Raw genomic sequence first — 16,970 nt, 5'->3', positions numbered from 1 at the left:
CAGCGAGTTGATGCGTATGTGAAAAATATCACCGATTCAAATTTTCCGGAATACATTGAACGCATCCCCTGTTTGCTTTATTCGTAATTTTTGTTAAAATAGTTGAATTAAAGTAGAACTAACAGTCAAAAATGAATGAATAACTCGATACTATAAGACGTCCGGCGTTTAAAAAAAGAAAGTTTCGCTATTGTTTGATAGACACAGTGACGTTTAAATTATCGAAACGCATTAAATATAATTAAGTACGTTTGTTTTGCATTTTTATTTAGCGCTATTTTATTACAAACTTTTTCAAAAGAAAATACATATTCAGATTGAAAAAAAAAAAAAAAATCCAAACACGGGTGACGTCACGTCCAATAGCGTGGCTGGACGGGGCGGGGCTTGTGGCGGGAGGGGGCGTGGTTTATGACCGGCCTTCGGGCCACATCCTCTGTCATCCCTGAGCGGATTGTTGTCAAAATGGAGTTCTTACTTGGCAACCCGTACAGCACTCCTGTGGGCCAGTGTGTAGGTAGGTGAGCGACGGATGAAAAAAAACACCCAGGAAATACTCGGTGATTTTTTTTAAGGAGGGGAGGAGGGATTTTTTTCAGGGAGTTTCTCCTTCAAGGACCGGGAGTGTGTGTGTGGATAGCGGCTCCTGACGAGGCATCATCCCCAGGAATCGTCATCCACTTGGAATGAGCTGCTAATGTTAGCTCGAATGTCTAAGACGTTTAACCTTTAAGGATGGGAAACTGGATCTAGGATTGTAGCCTGATGTAGGATACAGGAGCAGCCTTTTGGTTCTGGTGGTACCTGGAGGTGGAGACAAGTTGCTCCAGGCTGACCCTTGAAAGAAGATTTAGTTTTCACTTCTTTCTAGTCTCCATCATCCACGATTATAACTAACATTTATTTTATTTTCACGTCTCAGTAGAAATGTCTCATCACTTCTAGGGGTGTGTATCAGCAAGAATCTGGCGATAAGATACGTGTCTCGTTACAGGGGCAACGATAAGGTTATATCGTGATACTATGTAGTAACATATGTGTAGTATTGTCCAAGTACTTGACTCTCAGACGTGCCTCTTGATGAAGTCGTAGTTGCTTTAATTCATTTTGAAACCGAAATATATGTCCAAACATCAGGTTTAAAAGCTGCCGGAGTGGACTGTATCCTCTCGTCCTCAGTCGTAACTGCTTTAATTAGTTTTGAAACCGAAATATATGTCCAAACATCAGGTTTTAAAAGCTGCCGGATTCGACTGCATCCTCTCGTCCTCAGTTGTAAATGCTTTCATTTGTTTTCAAACCAAAATATGTCCAAACATTGGCTTTAAAAGCTGCTGGAGTCGACTGTATCCTCTCGTCCTCAGTCGTAACTGCTTTAATTAGTTTTGAAACCAAAATATGTCCAAACATCTGTTTTAAAAGCTGCTGGAGTCGACTGTATCCTCTCATCCTCAGTTGTAACTGCTTTCATTTGTTTTCAAACCAAAATATGTCCAAACATTAGCTTTGAAAGCTGCTGGAGTCACTGTATCCTCTCGTCCTCAGTTGTAACTGCTTTCATTTGTTTTCAAACCAAAATATGTCCAAACATCAGCTTTGAAAGCTGCTGGAGTCACTGTATCCTCTCGTCCTCAGTTGTAACTGCTTTCATTTGTTTTCAAACCAAAATATGTCCAAACACCAGCTTTAAAAGCTGCTGGAGTCGACTGTATCCTCTCGTCCTCAGTCGTAACTGCTTTAATTAGTTTTGAAACCAAAATATGTCCAAACACCAGCTTTAAAAGCTGCTGGAGTCGACTGTATCCTCTCGTCCTCAGTCGTAACTGCTTTAATTAGTTTTGAAACCAAAATATGTCCAAACATCTGTTTTAAAAGCTGCTGGAGTCAACTGTATCCTCTCATCCTCAGTTGTAACTGCTTTCATTTGTTTTCAAACCAAAATATGTCCAAACATTAGCTTTGAAAGCTGCTGGAGTCACTGTATCCTCTCGTCCTCAGTTGTAACTGCTTTAATTAGTTTTGAAACCAAAATATGTCCAAACATCAGCTTTGAAAGCTGATGGAGTAACTGTATCCTCTCGTCCTCAGTCGTAACTGCTTTAATTAGTTTTATAAACCAAAATATATCCCAAACATCAGCTTTAAAAGCTGTTGGAGTGGACTGTATCCTCTCGTCCTCAGTCATTGCCGGGAGACCCTGATCACTGAGATTTCCTTAATCCTGCGGGGGACGAAATGACTTCAGTGGCTCTTAATTTCATTGCAACACAAAAATGAACAAACGCTGTGGATTTTTGCAAGTTAATTGTAAAAAAAAAAGTTATTTTATTTTAAACACACTTTATTGCCGTGTCATCCTTATTAAAACTTGGAAAAAAAACATGTAATATGACTTGAAAACCATTTCAAATCGATACAGTGCTGTTAAATATCGATACAGTATTGTAAAAAAAGAATATTGTGCTGTATCGATATTTAGAATTTTTACAATAGTTCAAGATTAGTACCTTTCATTACTCGAGTGGATAAATAATGGTTAAAATAACAAAATAAAAAGAATACTGACAAATGAGGAAAATACATGCTACTCAAACTGATATTCGAGATATTACCAGTAATTCAAATATTTTACAAAGTGGCTTATAATGACACAGTAATGTTAACTTAATTAAAAATATTATCAGACACAAGTATAACATAACTACCTGTACTAGGGGTGTGAGAAAAGTATCCATACTTATTGAGATATTGTTTTCACGATACTATATCAATATTAAACAAAACTGTATCTATTTATTTCAATCTTTCTTTTAACTTTTTTTTTCCGCTTTCAAATCATGTTTAAAATTGTTTTTATGGTTTATATTTAAACAAATTATATTTTTTAATTAACAATAAACAAGCAAACATTCAAAGCGTTTGTTCATTTTTGTGTGGCAATTATTTAAAATTAAACTTACGGCCACTAGATGGCAAAAGTCCTAAAGGAAGGTCTGAAAGGTGCTTTATAAATAAATATTGTTTTTGTTATTATAAGCATCTCATTGAAATTGTTTTTATACGTCACATACTTTGAGTCATTGCTGGAAAGTGATGAAAACTGGAGCATGTGTTTATTTTCTTGTAAAATGGAACAATTGTGAAATGACACCGACCGTCGCCGGTGCGCGGCACAGACCTCCACTGTATCATCATGTGATCGACCGTCTCATTGGCCGAGACAGTAGCCATTGACGCATGAACGCCGTCTGTGTCACTTCATTAGTAAGACACCGACTCCCTTTTCCAAACATAAAGTGGAAAAACAAACAGTAGTGATGCTCAAGGTCATATTCATTAAAACTTCCAAATAGATATCATGCAAAAATAAACACCCTAGTTCCCTTATATCACATTTAACGGTGCACTTTTGTCATGTTTCAGAAAGGGCCACAGATGGGGGGCTCCAGAGCGAAGACTGGACTCTGAACATGGAGATATGTGACATCATAAACGAGACGGACGAAGGGTGAGTGACCCCTACTTTCTTTTCGTGATGCTCTATTGTGATGATGTGGCAACATTTACGCCGAAAACTGTGAGCAGCCGATCAAATAAAACCACCTCAAAATTAACTTAAAACTCTTTTCTTTTTTTTAAAATCAAAGGTGTAGCATGTGAGTCAGCGAAACACACAAACAGTCGTATGAATAAATGATGATAGCACTGAGCCCCAGAAAATTCTCATGAGTCATCTCTGCTGCTCGTGTTGCGGATGTCGAAATCTGACTCTCCAGCGGTCGTGGAGAGATTCTCTCGACTTAATCCCGAGTGTCATCACGGTAATGACACTATGAAATAAACCCACTCAGTGGATTAGATTTCTGACATTTTTTTTAAAATCATCATTTTTTTTTTTTTTCCCAAACACACATTCTACAATTGTTGTCTATTCCCACAGCTCATTGTTAATCTCTGTGTTGCATTCCACATTTCTCATGCCTACACAAACATTGTTGGTGCCTACATGACTCATGCACACAAAAGACCCGACAGAGCTGGATCGCAGCAGCGTTTCTTTGGAAATTCTCATGACAACACAATCAGTAGCAATATTTAAAAATGAAGATTTTATTTTAAAGCAAAGTATGAACATATTACAAACTCATCAATCAAACCTCTGTATGTTTTGGACCGTGGGAGGCAAAGGGTGTCAAAATATTATTATATTTAAAGTCGAGTATAAGTAGGATTGTGATATTTTCTTGAATTTCTCTGAGGCTCAATCCATCCTAAACTATCTTGATTAAAAGCTCCCATTAAATGTTCTTTTGACATGAGTTTTAATCTTAGTGGAAGTCCTAATATAATTTTTTTAATATTTTATATCTGTTTTTTTAAAATCTTAAACATAATCATCTTTGTAGATCACAGTATTAACATGAACTTGAACGTACTTTGATTTCATCCAACAATATGTTTGTCCCCTCAAACTGTGAGTTTGACACATTTAGGGTCTTAGCAGATACACTTATCTCACAATACGATATATTCAGCTCACGATATGATACGTTATATTTTTAAATACACTTGCATAAATCTTCGTAACCATATTAAGAGTACATTCAAGGGATTGTTCCACTCTGCTTTGTTAGAAATAATAGAACTGAGAGTCAATCTATGTCCAAACATCAGCTTTAAAAGAAGCTGAAATCCACTGTATCCTCTCGTCCTCAGTCAGCGGCAGGATTTCATTGATAATTTAACGGCCTAGGAAATAATGACTTCTGCTAACTAGTGGAGGAAAGTTAGATTTCCACACAAAAATAATAAGAATAAAAAATCTTTCCATGTGTATCACAGTACAGCGGCAACAATACGATATATTGTGATACCGGAGGAACAAGGATATATGTGTAGTATTGTCGAGTACTTGACTCTGGTGTTGCAGTATTTACAGACCACATGACTCTTGACGAAGTCGTAACTGCTTTCATTTGTTTTAAAACCAAAATCTGTCCAAACATCAGCTTTAAAAGCTACTGGAGTCACTGTATCCTCTCGTCCTCAGTCATTTGTCAGGATCTTGCAGGATTTCATTGATCCTTTTGGGACTGATGCCATCTAGCGACTCGAAGTTTAATCGCAACACAACAAATGCTATGAATATTTAAAATGTTAGTGGTAAATAAAATTAATAAATATATTTGATTTTACACACACTTGAATATAAATAAACCGTAAAATAACTGTGATGAAAATAATATATACAGTGCTGGTAAATATGTACAGCAAACCAGGCAGTCGTGTCGAGATCATTAGAGAGCGTTGAATAAACCAGTAGTACACAAGTTGAGGTATTTTAAACGTCAAACCCTTGTCATCACCTGCTTCTATTTCCGTATGTGCGCGTCTTAAAATACGAAAACAGATCATAGGATCGTATCTCGATTCATCTGACGGAGCCGACCTGAACCCCTCAAACTGTCTTTGATCCTGACTCTCAGATACAAAAAAGAAACGCCTTTTATTCTTCGCCAGTCACACCTGACAGTGACAGACAAAGATATACATATTTACTAAATAATAAGACATGGATTCCTTTCTTTTAATCTCTGCATCTGCTGCTTTTTTTCTTCCCCTCCAGGCCTAAAGACGCGATGCGGGCGCTGAAGAAACGACTCGGCGGCAACAAGAACTACAGAGAAGTGATGCTGGCGCTCACGGTGAGAAAAACCAGTCGGACGCTTCTGTCGTTTTTCAGTTTTTTTTTATTGAATTTTCTCCATCCCTGCAGGTGCTAGAGACGTGTGTGAAGAACTGTGGCCACAGGTTCCACGTCCAAGTGGCGAGCAGAGACTTCATCGACGGTATCATGGTGAAGATCATCTCGCCGAAGACGAATCCTCCGACCATCGTGCAGGACAAAGTCCTGTCGCTCATCCAGGTATTTAAAAAAAAACATGTTTATTTTCAGTTCTCTTTGACTCATTTCTTTGGTTGTGTCAGTCCTGGGCTGACGCCTTCAGGAGCAGCCCCGACCTCACCGGGGTGGTCCACATCTACGAGGAGCTGAAGAGGAAAGGGATCGAGTTCCCGATGGCGGATCTGGACGCGTTGTCGCCGATCCACACGCCACAGAGGGTAGATATACATGTTGTTCACGCAGGAAACGTCGGAGTAATACTCGTCACGTTCACTCTCAGGGGACTCCGGAGGTGGACCCGGCTATGTTGAAGTACCTGGCCCCCGCTTCTCCTCGAGCCCCTAGACCTCCCCCGGCTGCTGTCTCGGCACCACAGAGGTCACAGGGTCCCTCCACATTCTCGGCGTCTTCAGAACAAGTAAGTGAACGAGAACATTTGGATTTCCAGAAGAAAATGCTGAATCTGTTGAATGTGTTAATTGACATGATTGAAAGTTTTGAATTAGTTTTCAAAGTAAAAACCTGTGGAAACAGTTGGAATGATGGCATGAAGAAGAAAGACTGATGAAGAAGATGAAAAATAAGAAAGGGAAGAAAAAGGAAAAAAGTAGAATTTGTAGTACAAGTAGAATAAGTAGTTGAAGTAGAAGTAGAAGTAGTGGTAATGGTAGTAGAAGAAGTAGTAGAAGTAGTAGAAGAAGTAAAAGTAGTAGTAGAAGTAGAAATAGAAGTAGTAGAAGTAGAAGAAGACTAGTAGCAGTGGTAGTAGAAGAAGTAGTAGAATTAGTAGTAGAAGTAGTAGAAGTAGATGACGTAGTAGTAGAAGTAGATGACGTAGTAGTAGAAGTAGAAGTAGTGTTAGCAGAAGAAGTAGTAGAAGTAGAAGACGTAGAAGTAGAAGAAGTAGTAGTAGTAGAAGTAGTAGTAGGAGTAAAAGTAGTAGTAGAAGTAGAAATAGAAATAGAAGTAGAAGAAGACTAGTAGTAGTGGTAGTAGAACAAGTAGTAGAAGTAGTAGTAGAAGTAGTAGAAGAAGTAAAATAAGTAGTAGAAGTAGGATTAGAATAATTAGTAGTAGAAGTAGAAGAAGTCGTAGTGGAAGTATAAGTATAAGTAAAAGAAGTAAAAGTAGTAGAATTAGTAGTAAAAGTAAAAGGAGTTGTTGAAGAAGTAGTAGTGGGAGTAGAATAAGTGGTAGAAGTAGATTTAGTAGAAGTAGTAGAAGTATAATTAGTAAAATAGTTAGTAGGATTAGTAGTAGAATTAGTAGTGAAAGTACAAGAGTGGAATTAGTAGTAGTAGTAGTAGTAGAAGTAGTAGTAGTAAGTAGACAAAGGTGTTTTTAAAGTTGAATGAAGTTTCTATGTGTGAGTAGATCAAAGTACCTGAAGGTCAAAGTGGAAGGAGTTGAAACATGAATTGAAAAGTTTTCCCATTCAAGTGAATGGATAGAAATGATATAATAAAGGGAAAAGAAGAAAGAGTTGAAGAGATAAAAGAAAAATAGAACCCGTCGAATTGATAAAAGTTTGAAAGGTTCAAATGGGATCAAATTTGTAGGAGATGCGATACAAGGTTGAGGTCAGAAGACGTTGATCTCCTGCCTTCAGCATCTGAGGTCGTGACTGAGGGAGATAAGAAGATTTCTCCGAGCTTTTCTACTTGTCTTTTGTCCAAGAACATCGAGGAAAGTTTAAAGATAACCTCCGACCTTTTTCTTCAGATCGCTCGGCTCCGCGGCGAGCTGGAGGTCGTCCGAGGAAACGTCAAGGTCATGTCGGAGATGCTGACCGAGCTGGTCCCCGGGCAGGAGAGCGCCTCGGACCTGGAGCTGCTGCAGGTGACACTTAAACTCTGAAGAACAAGAAGGAGAGTTCATCTCTGGCAGTTAAGATCCTACAGCACGGACGTGTTGTCCTCCATTAACTGTTCACGTCCAAGAACTGGGCTTTTACTGGACAGAACTCATCTTGCAGCCAAGAAAGTCGAGCAGATTTACGAGCAGGCGAGAGTCCAAACTCAAGCTTTTTTCCGCGCTCACGCCCTCGCAGTTCACTCCCAGAGACTCAAATTCACCAAAACCTGCATGAATTTTGTGCGATTTTTACATTTTTTAATGTCAACCTTTAACATTTAAGCTACAATCGGAACTCTTGTTCTACTTGCTGGACTGGGCTGCAGCCACTAGGGGGAGCCACTCTCCAGTTAATAGATGAAACCTGCCCGGAAAAGCTTAGCAGCGACAAGAATTTAATCCACTTCCAATGAAGCCCTTCATGTTTTCGTGTAATCTTCTGGGATGGATCAGGTGCTCTTGGAAAACAAAAATTCCCACGAGGATATGAAACATTTTACTTCTTCTTTATGGCATGTACTAGTTCTACCATACCTCGTTTTTTTTAGTTGCTGGTAAATAGAATAGAATAGAATAGAAAACGTTTATTCATCCCTAGAGGGGAAACACTTTTACAACAGCAGCAGCAGGACAATGAAAATAAAGTGCATGGAAAAAAAAGAAATAGTAAAAGAGATAATAAAATAAAATAAAATAAAACGATCTTAAAAATATACAAATTATTTACAGTATTAGAAAATTAGCACTATTAACAGAATAAAATAAAGTAAAATAAAATAAAAATAAAATAAAAATAAAATAAAATAAAATAAAATAAAATAAAATAAAATAAAATAAAATAAAATAAAATAAAATAAAATAAAATAAAATAAAATAAAAAAATAAAAACACACAAGAAGAAAAACACACTACGGATTAGCATCAGGATATTTAAAGTAGAGAGTTAAATATCCTGACACCAGTTGGGATGAAGGAATAAATGACCGCTTTGTTACACCGTCAAAAATATTATGTGAAGTTCTTTCTTTGAAATTGAGTTTCCTTCCTAACACATGAACAATGTCATGTCACACGTACTTTTGAATATATTTTCAGCAGATAATTTTAGAGGTAGTTGATCCAAATATTGGATTATTTATTAGCTAAAAAAAAAAAGAATCAGCATTACTTTGCTTTTTTTACTTCTGCATCGCCCTCCATGTGAATTTACTTTCTTGTCCTGAAGATTATCTTAACTTAATGGATGAAGGCTCAAGAAGCTCCTGCCGCCGACACAACGTTGTTAAACCAATCTCTACATAAGCTTCGCTATGAATTAAAAAGCGTTTTTTTCCAGGAGCTGCACAGGACGTGCCGCGCGATGCAGCAGCGAGTGGTGGAGCTGATCTCCTGCGTATCCAACGAGGAGGTGACGGAGGAGCTGCTGCACGTCAACGACGACCTCAACAACATCTTCCTCAGATACGAGAGGTGTTTTTTTAAGTCTTGAACGATCCAACTACGGAAGGCGACTATAACCGCGCTGCTGTGTGTTCAGGTACGAGCGCTACAGGTCGGGCAGGTCGGCACAAAACAACGAGGTGAGATTATATTGATTATACTTTGTCAGGCTGAGCAGCCGATAGGTCTCTCTTTTAGCGTTTTAATGGTTTTTTATCCACTAAATACACATTTAAATGCAACTTTTAAAATCAATTTGGTTTTAGTTTTAAGGGCTACATCCACACTTTTAATCTCTATTGTGTATCTGCTCTTTTCTTTTGTGACGTGGCCAGCTGATGGAGGCAAGTATGAGGAGATACAAAATTTCTCTGGAAACACGAGCCACTGACTTGATCCTGTCGTGCTTCAACAGCTCGTTGTCGCCACGTTCAGCGTGAGCTTGTGTTGAACCGGTGCTTTATCTGCAGATGCTGTCCGAGGTCACCGACGACAACCTGATCGACCTGGGGCCTGGTTCTCCAGCGGTGGTGACGCCCAGGATCACCTCCACGCCTCCTTGCACTCCGGTGGGAGCCAACGCCTCCCCGCTGCACGTCCCCCCGACGGCCTCGCTGACCTCGGCGCTAGCCGCCCTCGGTGAGAAAACAAAATGTTTGTGGTATCCCTTGTGTTATCTCAGGGCCAAGGGGACCAAGAGGGCCGCACACATATGTGTTTGTGGTATCCCTTGTGTTATCTCATGGTCAAGGGGACCCAGAGGTCCTGAAAACAAATGAGTTTGTGGTATCCCTTGTGTTGTGTCTGGGTTAAGATGAACCACCACTGCATATGTATGTATAGAAGCCAGGGAGGTCGTTCACCTTGACCCAGAGACAACACAAGGGATATCGCAAACACATTTGTTTTCGGGCCTTCGGGTCACCTTGACCCAGAGATGACAGAAGCGTTTATAAAGTTTTGAAAAGCATTGAGGTAATGAATCTAAAAATAAGATCTTAATTGGAATTCAAATCCCAAAATAAAAAAGTGATTGAATAATAAGATTTTTGTTCCTTTCAACTCTCAATATCTGCTAACATTTATTTTTTTAATTCGTATCTCATTTCAATACGGCTCATTAAGCAATTTTATAAAGAGATATTTTCTTTGGGAAACCTCAAAAGTGTAAATTCAACGCTAACTGTCTGTCCAACCAAAATTTACTTCATGGCTTAAGGTGGTTACAGGCAACATTTACAAGTTGTAGTGCATTTTTTGCAAGTTTTTTTTTTTTAATGGGGCCATATTTGCCGCTCTTATTACTCTCCCCCTGTTTTCCAGAAGTTGGTCCAGACGGCGTGAGGGGAGCGTCACCTTCACCAGGCGGCAACCAGGACGACTTCGACATGTTCGCTCAGACGAGAAGCAGCTCTCTAGCCGAACAGAGGAAGAAGTGAGTCTTCAACTTGGTACTTGGTACAATACTCAGGAAAATATTCAATACTCTGTACCATTTTATTGAAACATACATGGATGGATGGATGGATGGATGGATGGATGGATGGATGGACGGACGGGTGGATGGATGGATGGATGGATGGATGGATGGATGGATGGATGGACCGACGGACGGACGGACGGGTGGATGGATGGATGGATGGATGGATGGACGGGTGGGTGGGTGGACGGGTGGATGGGTGGATAGATGGATGGATGGACGAATGGACGGGTGGATGGGTGGATGGACAGGTGGATGGGTGGATGGGTGGATGGGTGGATGGGTGGATAGATGGATGGATGGATGGATGGACGAATGGACGGGTGGATGGATGGATGGATGGGTGGATGGATGGATGGATGGACGAATGGACGGGTGGATGGATGGATGGGTGGATGGATGGATGGATGGATGGATGGACAGGTGGATGGGTGGACGGGTGGATAGATGGATGGATGGATGGATGGATGGACGAATGGACGGGTGGATGGATGGATGGATGGACAGGTGGATGGGTGGATGGGTGGGTGGATGGGTGGATGGACTGGTGGATGGGTGGATGGATGGATGGATGGACGAATGGACGGGTGGATGGATGTATGGGTGGATGGATGGATGGACAGGTGGATGGGTGGATGGGTGGGTGGATGGACGGGTGGATGGGTGGATGGATGGACGAATGGACGGGTGGATGGATGGATGGGTGGATGGATGGATGGATGGATGGATGGACGGGTGGATGGGTGGATGGGTGGGTGGATGGATGGATGGATGGGTGGGTGGATGGATGGGTGGATGGGTGGATGGATGGATGGATGGATGACAGTGTCATGTTGTTCAGAGATCAGTAGGTGGCGCCATCAGTTTAAAAATGATGTGATGTTTCATTAGAACACTTGTTCAAAACAAAGGAAAATAGTGCAGAGACCGCCATCTAGTGGACTCTAGTATAATGACACTGCTTCATGAAGCTTCATCCGACCATCACTAGATAAAATAAACACTTGACTATGACTATCATATCGTGCTCCAACATTGTAGCATCAAATTCTTATCTCAACGTGTCATCTGCCTCCAGTGTGAAGTACGAGGACCCTCAGGCCGTGGGTGGTCTGGCGTCCGCTCTGGACGTGCGACAACAGAACGCGGGAGGAGGGGTGAGTCCGGATTATGTCATAGTGACCGATGCCAGTCAGCGAAACATGTGTGTGTTGTGACCGCGAGTGACTCCGTAGCTAAACAAACACACCGTCAGTCGCGCTGAACTTCAGTCGCAGGTATTTTTAGAGCGACCGCCATGTCGACACATTTCATTACGATTCTTTCTCAATATCGTTTCATTTGTTTCTTCCTTTTATTCTCTTTCTTTGGTCCATGATCTGCCTCCCGACTTGCTGTGTGTGTGTGTGTGTGTGTGCGTCTTGTGTAAGCTGTTGTTCTGTTGTCGATTCAGCCGAGGGTAGACGGGGAAGCTATCCCGGCAGATCAGGAGCTGCCCATAGACAGCTGGCTTATTACCCAAGGAATGGTGAGGACTCCATCCTCGATGTGTCCTCCCGCCTCTCCCTCCATCACCTTCCCTTCCGGGGTCACTCATAATCCCACTGCCCCAGAAAATACCCAAAAACCACTTCCTAAAACATCTAATAAACGTAGTGGACTTCAGTGTCGGAGCAATATTTGCTTGAGCTTTGTCCTGACGATTTATTTGTGTTGCAAATAAATGTTGCAATTATGGATTTCAATCATGGCATCTGTGCCCCGAACACTGGAGTCTTATCAGTACTTTTATCAGGGGTGTCAAACTCAATCAGGGTCCAACATCTGTTGGTTGCTGGCCAAATACATTTTTGATGTACCAAACTGTCTTTGGCAGTATATATTTTTGGAAGTCGCTGTATAATTGTTGACATTGATGATGTGTCAATATCAACGTTTACCATCTGACGGGTTACATCAAATAACTTGAGTGAGTTTGACACATGTGACGTATTAATATGCTAATTAAATGTATATTTTTTTTATTGATAAAGCAACACGTTGTCACATGGTATTAATTCACTTAACATTAATGTACTTATATGAGCTTAGACTGACTGATGTGTTGGTACTATATTATTCTTTTTTTTTGTATTATCGTAACGTATTACTTGGTAAACAGCTAAATATTTGTTGACGCCATATTTTATAGGGAAAGTTTACAAGACTCCTTTAAGAAACATCTTAAGACGTTTTTATTTGTTCAGGCTTTTCCTTGATTTTCTGGAACTCCTGTTGTGTTATCAGTTTTTATCTTGATCTTTAAAATATATACTTTAGTGAGTATTGTTTTGATTGTTTAAGCGCTTTGTGACCCTGGTCTGCAAAAGTGATATACAAATAAATATTACTGACTTACAAGAAAATGTGATGCAATACATCTGTGTGAATCTGGTGGTACACGGGCAACGATATGATATACCCTGGTCTAGAAAGGCCCTTTACAAAAAAACTTTACTTACGTACTAACTATAGGAACGAGGATATATGTGTAGTATTGTCCAGTACTTGACTCTGGTGTTGTAGTATTTACAGACTACATGACTCTTGACGAAGTCGTTACTGTTTTCATTTGTTTTGAAACCATAATATGTCCAAACATCAGCTTTTAAAAGCTGCTGGAGTCAATTGTATCCTCTCGTCCTCAGTCATCACCAGGATCTTGTTTGAATGTATTGTTCTACAGTGTATTGCAACACAAAATCAACATAAGCTGTGAATATATGCATGTTAATTGTGAATTAAAATTAATAATAATAATAATAATAATTTTCCTTTACACAAACATTAGTAAAATATAAACTATGATATAAAAATGTCAATGTAAAAATGTAAAAAAGAAAAATCAATACAGTATTGTGAAGAAAAACATCGAGATATGTATCGATGTCAATTGTATCCTCTCGTCCCCAGTCTGTTACATCTGTAATTACGGTCCCAAAAATGTTCTTCTTCTCAAATTAAAAAAAACGACGACAACTTTTACTTTCCGCCCGCTTTGCTTCGTTCATGTCACTCGTTCACCTTCGAGATAAACGAGCGACACAAACACCGACCTTCTCAAAATGGCTGCCACACAGTTCAGTCGAGCAGTAGCTAGTAAATGTAACACCCTCGTTCTAACCAAACACTAACCAGTCACTAGAGGAAGTGTTATGTTGCTGCCATGGCTGTGAAGTGAACTCAAGGACAGACTCCATACAGCGCCCTCTATGTTTTCCACCCCTCTTTTCACTGTCGCATATATTCTGTCCATCATTGGAATCTTCCTTTTCATTGCCAATTCATCCTGGCGTGAGGATGCTAACATGTTAGCGTTACATGGAAACAGATCGTACCACAGTTGTCCACGGGACAAATTAGGGAAGCATTTTTAACACGGACATGAACAATGTCATGTCACACATACTTTTGAATATATTTTCAGCAGATTTTTCATCCAAATATTGTCACAAAACATTATCTTTTAGCCAAAAAAAGAATCCGCATACTTTGCTTTTTTTTGTACTTCTGCATCGCCCTCCATGTGAATTTACTTTCTTGTCCTGAATGTTTTTTTTTTCGCTGTGTGTCACATTTTTATACGTCCCCCTCCTCCCTCCATGTTGTCGTTATCGTTACCATCCCTTCCCGTGTGGCTTCGCTCCGTAGATCCCTGTATCGCAGTCGTCTGTCATGGACGACATAGAGGAGTGGCTCTGTGCTGACGTGGTGAGCTTGATTTATACTTTTATTTTAATTTATTTCATCCCTCTTTTCTTCCTTTTTCCTTTGACGGCTCTCGGCGACAAACCGTTATACTCGCACCTCAAATATTCCCTTGTGGACTGTTGATGAACTTTTTCCCCCTTTCAGGGTTGGTGTGACCCCTTAAATAACCCCTAAAATTGATAAAAAATGTCTTCTTTCTAGAAGGGCGACGCTGCAGAGGAAGGCGTGACCAGCGAAGGTAAATAAACTCATAAAGTATTGATCAATTTTTGATCATCCTGTTGCCTTATAGAGTTCGACAAGTTCCTAGAGGAGCGAGCGAAGGCCACCGACCCGCCGCCTCCTTCGTCGTCGTCGTCGCCCCCGGTAACCAGTCCGGCCCCGGCCCCCCGCCCCGGCGGACACAAAAAATCCGAACGGACCGAAGACGCCCTTTTTGCCTTGTAACCCCCCAAACCAAGAGAGTCTCAATCCCTCTCTCTGGGGAACATGTGGTTAATAATCCTTGCACAACAGTAGAGGTTGAAGCACACAGCAGTGTTTGATCTCATGGATGTATTAGGAATTTTGAAGCTTTTTTTTTCGTCTGTATCGCTTCCACCAAAGGAAAAGTTCGTGAACGTATAGAAAGAAGCACATATTTCTGTTGCTAACTGCTAATCTATGCGTTTAATCTAGTGAATATAGTTGCTCCATGTTTTCCTTTGATCTTGAAAAGTACCAGCAGTACTCAGTCCACGTATTATTAACCTGGTTTACTAGAATTAAACTTTCCTTGAGAGGCAGGAGGGGCCGAAATCTTTTGGGTCGAGGGCCGAACTTATTTAATGTATGCCAGCGTGTCTTCAAAAAGAAAGTATTGGTTTTTATTCCGAATGTTTTTATTTTAGTCTCACTCTTGTTAGAAGTTTAGTTGTTGATCCATAATCTCTGGCATCTTTCTAGGTCACCATATCCAAATAAAGAGAATTAATCTTATTTTTAAAGACGACCGTCCAGGCTGATCCGGATGAAAATCATTATTTAAAGTTGAATATTCTCGTGCGCTTGCGTGTAATTGGAAAAAAAACAAAACAAATTGGAAATAAATCCGCCTTTGCTAGGATTGTGCCTTTTTGCCATAAACAAAAACCAGGACCTACTTGTGTGATTTACACAAACCCTTTATTTCTTGAGAGAAAGTTTTGTGTGTGTTTTTAGAAAAAAGGGAAAAAAGTGGAAACAAACGGTAGAAATATATACAAACAAACATAATCTTTAATGAGAAAAAAGTTAAAGTGAATTACCATTGTATTACTTAACCGTTAGATATTTTTTCTTAAACAACTTTACTCTTTTGCTTCATTTTATTAGGGGCTTAAAAGAGAATTTATAACCACAGGGCATTAACCGGGATAAATAAAAAAGTATTAGCAGCTTTTGAATCTAATATTTGACTTTGAAAGAAACCGTGAATAAAAAGCCACAGTCTAGCATTCTTGACTTTTACAAATGTGACGTCTTTGACGTCAAGTTAACTGAATTATGTTGTTTTTTTTCTTGAGCAGCTTAACAAAAAAGGCTCTTTAACAAGCTTTAGTTTGAACACGTTGCCAGATAAACTGAGATAAACTTACAATCGATTGTATTGTGCGGCAGAAGAACCCTCGACGGGGCAGGTGTTGTTTTTTTGTTGTCGTCGTTGTTGTTATTGTTGTTTGGACCTGGAATAGTCTTCTGTGCTTTTATAATAATAAAACCTGCGAATTGTATTCTTCCGAGATGTTTGGCTCCGTGGAAATGTAACTGAATGTTTATTTAATTCTGGTGCGACGAGTCTAACTGGAGTGAGTTTGACGTTTGTTGCGTCGGTTTATTATTATTATGGTGGAGCGTCTCTGTGTAGCTGTTTAAACTGCCCAATAAAATAAAAGCATTAAACATGTGTGACTTCTATCTCCCTATTACTCTAATGCAATTTTTACCGTCTTCGGATATTGTTCGGGAGTGAGGGGGCGGCGGGAAGTTGATTTTTGTTGGCTCCTCCTGGAGGGTGAGAAGCGGGTAGAAGGAAATTGATATTAATATTTGCACACCTGAGACTATACCTGATCAACGGGGGTTAAAGGTCAACAGCTCACATTTGCTCACAAGTATTTGGTACTTTTTTCTTATAAGAAAAGGCGTTTTTTAATAGTTAAATTCATTTAATAAAAAAAACAGAAATATAATAAGGATATGGTACTTTTTTCTTAGATGAAAAGGCGTTTTTAATAATAAAATTAATTGAATGAAAAAATAACTGAAATATGATAAATATGTGGTACTTTTTTCTTATAAGAAAAGGCGTTTTTTAATAGTTAAATTAATTTAATAAAAAAAAACAGAAATATGATAAGGATATGGTACTTTTTTTCTTAGATGAAAAGGCGTTTTTAATAATACAATTAATTTAATAAAAAAAACTGAAATATGATAAGTATGTGGTACTTTTTTGTTATAAGAAAATGCGTTTTTTAATAATAAAATTAATTGAATGAAAAAATAACTGAAATATGATAA

General features: G+C 39.5%; 1 protein-coding gene across 8 annotated transcripts; it reads left to right on the top strand.

The window, feature by feature from the left end:
- The first annotated feature begins 424 nt into the window (after nt 1-424).
- On the top strand, nt 425-16,353 carry tom1l2a (target of myb1 like 2 membrane trafficking protein a). 8 transcript variants are annotated; one of them, XM_087810155.1, is made up of 16 exons: nt 425-517; nt 3,424-3,508; nt 5,627-5,705; nt 5,777-5,926; nt 5,989-6,123; nt 6,186-6,323; nt 7,628-7,744; nt 9,096-9,229; nt 9,297-9,339; nt 9,670-9,838; nt 10,526-10,634; nt 11,758-11,836; nt 12,133-12,207; nt 14,370-14,429; nt 14,631-14,667; nt 14,722-16,353. In XM_087810155.1, the coding sequence occupies exons 1-16, from the start codon at nt 466-468 to the stop codon at nt 14,874-14,876; spliced, it is 1,617 nt and encodes a 538-aa protein (XP_087666281.1). In that variant the 5' UTR covers nt 425-465; the 3' UTR covers nt 14,877-16,353. The 8 variants fall into 8 exon arrangements, with proteins under 8 accessions (XP_087666281.1, XP_087666282.1, XP_087666280.1 ...); XM_087810156.1 differs by having other exon boundaries at nt 10,523-10,634; nt 14,634-14,667; XM_087810154.1 differs by having other exon boundaries at nt 10,523-10,634.
- Nucleotides 16,354-16,970: the final 617 nt, after the last annotated feature.

Source organism: Callionymus lyra, chromosome 15 (genome assembly GCF_982586985.1).
Source record: "Callionymus lyra chromosome 15, fCalLyr1.hap1.1, whole genome shotgun sequence".
Lineage (NCBI taxonomy): Eukaryota > Metazoa > Chordata > Actinopteri > Syngnathiformes > Callionymidae > Callionymus > Callionymus lyra.
This window is presented reverse-complemented; position numbering and strand designations above follow the sequence as displayed.

Coding starts and splice junctions, on each gene's coding strand:
- tom1l2a (XM_087810154.1), top strand. CDS start 466: ATGGAGTTCTTACTTGGCAACCCGTACAGCACTCCTGTGGGCCAGTGT. Junction 5,706..5,776: donor AAGTGATGCTGGCGCTCACG/GTGAGAAAAACC, acceptor CCATCCCTGCAG/GTGCTAGAGACGTGTGTGAA. Junction 9,839..10,522: donor CTCGGCGCTAGCCGCCCTCG/GTGAGAAAACAA, acceptor CCTGTTTTCCAG/AAGTTGGTCCAGACGGCGTG.